Here is a 6000-nt window from a genome sequence, read left to right as displayed (position 1 = left end):
CTGGAGCATTTTTGGCAGCTGCCGGGGAGACATTCTTCATCCACATCATCCCCCAAAAAGAGCCTCAAGCTCCACACAGAAACCCCCCGCCGGAGTGGCAAGTGTCATTAATCAAATGCCGCCCAATAATTTCCAACCCTTTCTGCGCCAGTTTTTGAAATATGAACTTTTTGCTCTGATGAATGCCGGCACTCATTAATAAATTAGGGGTTAAAATGCCATAACAACGAAAGGCCCGCCGATGGGGATGTGGGAGGGAAGCCGTTTTGGCAGCCGCCGAAAAGTTGTTTATTTAATTGAAAGCGAAACGAGGCGGCCAACAGATTGCTTTAACTCAATTAAATCAGGCCAGCGAAGGGCCCGAATGGAACAGAGATTAACTTTTGGATTAACGATCCCAACATTTGCTGTCAATCTTAAATTGAATTAAATTTTTGGGCAAACATGTAGGCCAGGATTTAATTAACTAATGATTTTAGGAGAAACAATAATATTTATTCATGATTTTAAGTGAATTATTGGGATGACTTGGCTGGGAACATTTCTCTAAATAAGAGTAGTACTTTCCTCAGATGCCAAATATTCAGATTATAAGCAAACACTGTATTCGATTCACATTTATTTTAACATTTTCCCCGATTTTTCCTGGCAAACTCTTGAACTAACCCGCACATCCAGTTAACCCAAAGACATGTGGTGGAATGGAGGCGATTGCCGGGCTCCGGGCCTGCCGGAAATTGAGCCGGAGGAGGAGGAGAGCGAGCTGCTAAGCAGCGGGCCAGAACCAACCGTGGGTGAGGAGATGGAGGACCTGGACGGTGCCTACGACGAGCTGGAGCTAATCAAGCAGCGCCTGTTGCAGCTGCGGGACACACTCCTGCCACCACAAAGGGACAAGTGCTACATCCAACAGGAGGAGCAGGAGAGGGAGGACACATCCTTCAAGACCCAGGAGAGCTTGCAGCTGATTGAGTTGCGTCGCCAGAACTGCCAAATGCGATGCAAGCTGTCCACCGCATACGAGCACCTGAACTCCAGCAGGAAGCAGATCAAGGAGCTGGAAGGATGGCGCTGCCTGCTCCAATCCCGCATCCAAAAAATGAGCCACCAGTTGACCAAGTTTGGAGAGTTTAAGATCAGAGCCATCCACCACTTCGGTCTGTGCATCGAGCGCTGGGAGCAGCAGAAGACCACCAAGGTGGATCACGTCACCTACAGAAACCGGATGCAGAGCGTAGTTAGCCACGCGGACAACTCCCGCCAGTGCTTGGTGCCGCTGCACTGCCACAAGGCCACTCGGCAGCACATCCGTCTGGAACTGATGCTCTTGCGCGTCTTCCTTCACAACCTCTTCGAGGCGATGGTCAATGATTTTCGGTTCTTCTGCCGCCAGATGAGTGTCAGGTGGGTCCCTGCGAATATATAGAGTGTCTAATCACTTCATCCTATTTTTAGGTATACAAAGGCATCTCTGCCGGAAATCGGTTCCAGTCATTATCACGACCCTCATAATAAGGATATGGACACTCCGGTCTCCTCCTTAGCTTCTTTCGATATGGATGTGCATGAGTTTCCCCGTACTTAACCATGGTGTTTCCGTTTTCATTTCCCGAAGCCCTCTGTTCTTAATTGTCGGGGAATTGCGGCTCAATTAGTGTTTGGCGGCCGTTATGGTACTTTTGTGGCCAATTCCCCGAGCCAATAATAATTTGAGAATTTAAACCCGAAGGGAAATGGGGGAGCCGTGCAGCACACCTTCTCATTAAAGCCCGGCTATCATAGCTTTTTCTTTCGCTCAATCCAATGCCAATGCCAATGACAGTGCCAGGAAATGTGCTCGCATTCCCACCAGGATAAGATGCGTAAATACGAAACGGCATCAGATAAAAACAAAAGCAGATTTGTCTTTCCCCAACCGAGCAAATCGCCACCACACACTGAAATAGACGAAAGCTAAGCCGACAGCTCCGGGCACTGCCTGAAATCCTTATCCTGCTCCAGCTTCAGCTCCATCTCCAGCTTCAGCTCAAATTCCAGCTCCTGGCTCTCGTATCCTTTTTTTTGGAGTTTTTCGAAATGCGTAAAAACTCAATTGCGGCGCATTTGGCGGAGGGTTTCAGGGATGAGACAGGACGGGCCATGTAGAAGAGTGGGGTTAGCAGGAATCCTTAGAATCCTGCATCGACATGGGTCCCGGGTCGAGTGAGATGCCTGATACGGAGAATGGTGACCAAGGAGGGGAAAGGCGAAAACGAATTTATTGGAGTCATGTGCCGATAAGCGTTGGCTTCCCAATGCCAATGCCAAATTACAATGTAACAAGCGGTGCAAACAGACTGGATAGGTTGGATCTCAAAACAATGATCACTCTAGAAGGTAAATGGATAGGTATTTAATAGTATTTAATATTAGAGTTGTGTTCTGACTAATGTTTGGCTATAACACGTAAAGAAATACTTTAAATATATCTCTCAAATTAAATGCACTAGGCACCACAAATAGTTTATTTCAAACTTAGTTAGCCAGGGACTCCTCATTGGATAGAGTAGACAAACAGAGATGGAAACATGCAGATACACGGCTACAGACACCAAGCACACACCACGGGCCAAAACATGGCTGAAACACAGGAAACGCATTAGATACTTCCACCCGATTCGGAGTTTTAGCCCCAACTCGCGGATGTCCATCCTACTCCTCCGGACCCCGAAGCCGGGGATGCTGCGATAAAAATCTGCGTAAAGTGATGCGGCAATTTGATGAGCCACTAAGTTTGGGCAATTAGTTTGGTAAACGCTCGGATGTTGCCTGACCAGTTTGGGGGCTTAAATGGTGGTGGTAATGGTATTGGAATTTTGGTAAAACGCTTTAGGATTGATGGACAATTTTCTATCTAATTTTTAAACAATTCCCAGGCCCATGATCCGTGGCCATATTCCCAGCCATCCAGCTAGCCAGGCTAAGAGACATTCAGTTCTAACGGAACTCGGCTCAGATACTTAACAATCGCCGGCGGTTTCGTGCTTTAGCTGCTCCACTGAACTCTTTGACAGGAGAACGCTCACCCGACTTGCTAATAAGCCGAGGCCCAGCCATAAGAAGCACATGGCCCATGGGCTGTGTTTTCCGTTTTCCAGCAATTGCATAGATACATTTGGAGTGCCCAAGTTTGCTCTGCTCTTCTCCACTCGTCGCATTCGAGTCAACCGCAAAGTACAAATAATTTCCATTTGGCCAAAGCGGCAACATTTGCATTTTTTTCTCCAAGTTCTCCAACCTCCAACGGCCACAGCCTCAAAAAGACAAACATGCCCGGCGGGCAGAAGCAGCAGCAAGTATTTAAATAGCTGGCAGATACTTATAAATACTTTGTCGTCTCGGCAAACGATACGGCACAAGTTGTAGATAAATATGGCATAGATTACATAACTAGTTCTGCGCCACAATAAAACTTTTTCAGCTTTGGCCCAGCGGCAGGCGGTCCGGACAAGTATCTTCTCATGCAGAGCCATAACTATCTAAGTATCTTATAGTTCTTTCCCTCACACACACACAGATATCGGGCGAATACCAAAACATATGCAGACTCCGGTTCGGTAGCTTTTTTTGGTTATTTCTACGGAAGAACTTTCGAGGGCGCCGTGGCTTAGTTGGTTAAAGCGCCTGTCTAGTAAACAGGAGATCGTGAGTTCGAATCTCGCCGGGGCCTAACCCAAAAAGCACTTGTGGCATAACTGGGTGTTATTATTTTTTATTTCTTCCAATAGGTAATACTGCTTAAGACCTCTTATAAAATAATCTAATCGGCTACCATGATGGCTTTTCTCTCAGCTCTAATAGCTGTTTATGGTTCTGCTTGCCAGCTGACGCTCTTTAACCCATTAATGAGTTTCAATTGCCGCAATTTCTGTTACAATAATCATAAGAAATATTATTAAGGGCAAGGGAGCTGATTTCCCCAACAGATTGTACTAAAAAGCTTGCCAAAAGCTCTTCGAGGAGTAAGAAAAAGTACTTTAAAACTGCAAAAATATATGATGTTTTCCAATATAAATTATACATTTTTTATGAAATAAGCAATCTAAAACATAGGCTTCTATATTTATTAACCCTTTAATTAAGTCTTTAAAACCAGCCCTTAAATATAAGGTCTAAATTATAGGTTTATGTCTTAACTTACTTAATAGTACTACAGCACTTCATAAAAGCTAAAAGCTTTTCCGTAAAGAATTCCCATTCCGACAAAACCCACTGTTTTATCACTACGCCTTCGTATCTCTTGTTCAATATTTATCACTCGGAACAGCTAAACAAATATTAATTAACAAAATTGAATTTCTTCCAAAAAAAAAGCCACTCGAGAGCAAACCTTTCCTCAAATGGACTAGTAGAACGGCCGAAGTCACAACGGCGCCGTGGCTTAGTTGGTTAAAGCGCCTGTCTAGTAAACAGGAGATCGTGAGTTCGAATCTCGCCGGGGCCTACAAGTTTCAGATCTGTGATCTACTTTTTGACAAGTATTTCCTCTTTTTTTTATTTAACACTCTTAACTAAACTTAGCAACATTAATTAACAAACTTCGGGGATCCAACCACCTAGTCTTTGTAGACCAAATACAAGACCACAATCATGAAATACGTGGGCCGCTCAAAAACCAGCTGAGTGAAATTGTCCCGCTTCTCGTCCATCAGGTGGCACATCCGCTGGTAGACGCCCTGGTTCTGCTTCTCCACAATCGACAGCAGGCAGACGATGCGGTGCCTGCACAGAAAACAATTTCCAAAAGATTAGCTTAAGTATTTTCTTCACAGAAAAGTTGTTTCTTACCTCCTATGATTTAGTTTCTTGACCCGGTCTCGAATTTCTGCCGCAAGTCCTTCGACGAGCTGCAGCGCCCGCCAGGAGTCGTAATTGCGACTAAACCGATCCCATAAAAGCCTCTCCTCAATACAATCCTCGATGATCTTGTGAGCCCTCTCCATGTTGAAGTTGGTGTGGAAAAACTTCCAGTCGTTCTTCGGTTTCTCCTTGCGGACCTCCCCACCTTCGGCGGCGGCGGCTTCCCCCTCAGGATTTTGGGCAGCCCGCCGCCTGCTAAGCATGGATTCCGACAGCAGGGCATTCATGCGGTTGGTTGTCCGCACTGATGCGGTTATCCTGTAGATAGATTTCAGAAATATGTTGAAATATATTTGGAATATTTGGGAAAATAAACCACTAACCACTCTACCAAACATTATAGACATAAAATATGAACTGAACTATTAAACCGAACGCAAAGGCACTTCGACTCGGAATATCTTTTTGAACTTGACGACCTTGTCATTATTTTAGCTCCTCTTTTGGTATTTCGCGTCCCAATTTAATCCACAATAATTACATTATGTCTTACCGCGTTTTCATGGTATTCCAGCTGGTCATGGTGACAGGATTCCTGTAAAGGATTTAAGGAACTGCCTCGGCGGTCTGCCAGCCGGCAGCGGAAAAACAAACACGGAGCTCTGCTATCTGAACACTGACAGGAACATCAGCCGAGGGCGGCATGCCGACACACGAGGCCCTCTGACCCCTGACCCCTAACCAATAACCCCTTATCCCTGGCCCACATGCTACCATGTGGCATCCACACGTCGTCAAAAGTTCATTGAAGCTTTGTTGGTTTAGGCCCGCTCTTCGATGGGGCCTAAAGATGGCCCAAGCGGTTGGAATGGCATTGCAAGCATGGGCTCTGGAGCCGAAATCCCATCACGATGCCATCTCCATGGAGAGCTTCGGCTTTGGCCTTCCGGCTTGCGTGCCGCTTATCATAAATCCACAGACGGCGCTCCAATTGCAACCAGCCGGTGATGGCGGCGGAGACGTGGGTGTCATCGCCACCAGCCACTCGGCGGGGGCAAATCCACCAGATTGGAGGTTTCTAGGGGGCAAAGGGATATGTACAGACATAGGCATTGGCAAGTGTTTCCATACATAGGGATATGTGTGGGCGGGCTGCAGGCT

The 6000-nt window shown here is 46.1% G+C and overlaps 2 protein-coding genes and 2 non-coding genes across 4 annotated transcripts; 3 read left to right on the top strand and 1 right to left on the bottom strand.

The window, feature by feature from the left end:
* Positions 1 to 541: 541 nt before the first annotated feature.
* On the top strand, positions 542 to 2485 carry LOC6495103. The gene is made up of 2 exons (XM_001959026.4): positions 542 to 1404; positions 1456 to 2485. Exons 1-2 carry the CDS (start codon positions 692 to 694, stop codon positions 1583 to 1585), a joined length of 843 nt encoding a protein of 280 aa, XP_001959062.1. The 5' UTR covers positions 542 to 691; the 3' UTR covers positions 1586 to 2485.
* Positions 2486 to 3635: 1150 nt separating this feature from the next.
* Positions 3636 to 3709, top strand: Trnat-agu. Its single transcript has one exon. It is a non-coding gene; the product is annotated as a tRNA-Thr (tRNA).
* Positions 3710 to 4344: 635 nt separating this feature from the next.
* LOC6495540 (dynein light chain Tctex-type protein 2B) lies at positions 4345 to 5754 on the bottom strand. Its single transcript, XM_044715541.1, has 3 exons — positions 5393 to 5754; positions 4828 to 5157; positions 4345 to 4761 (listed from the first exon to the last, which is right to left on the bottom strand). Exons 1-3 carry the CDS (start codon positions 5419 to 5421, stop codon positions 4596 to 4598), a joined length of 525 nt encoding a protein of 174 aa, XP_044571476.1. The 5' UTR covers positions 5422 to 5754; the 3' UTR covers positions 4345 to 4595.
* Trnat-agu lies at positions 4410 to 4483 on the top strand. The gene has a single exon. It is a non-coding gene; the product is annotated as a tRNA-Thr (tRNA).
* Positions 5755 to 6000: the final 246 nt, after the last annotated feature.

Source organism: Drosophila ananassae, chromosome 3L, assembly GCF_017639315.1.
Source record: "Drosophila ananassae strain 14024-0371.13 chromosome 3L, ASM1763931v2, whole genome shotgun sequence".
NCBI lineage: Eukaryota > Metazoa > Arthropoda > Insecta > Diptera > Drosophilidae > Drosophila > Drosophila ananassae.
Note: the sequence above shows the minus strand (reverse complement) of the source record. Positions and strands in the feature narration are given on the sequence as shown.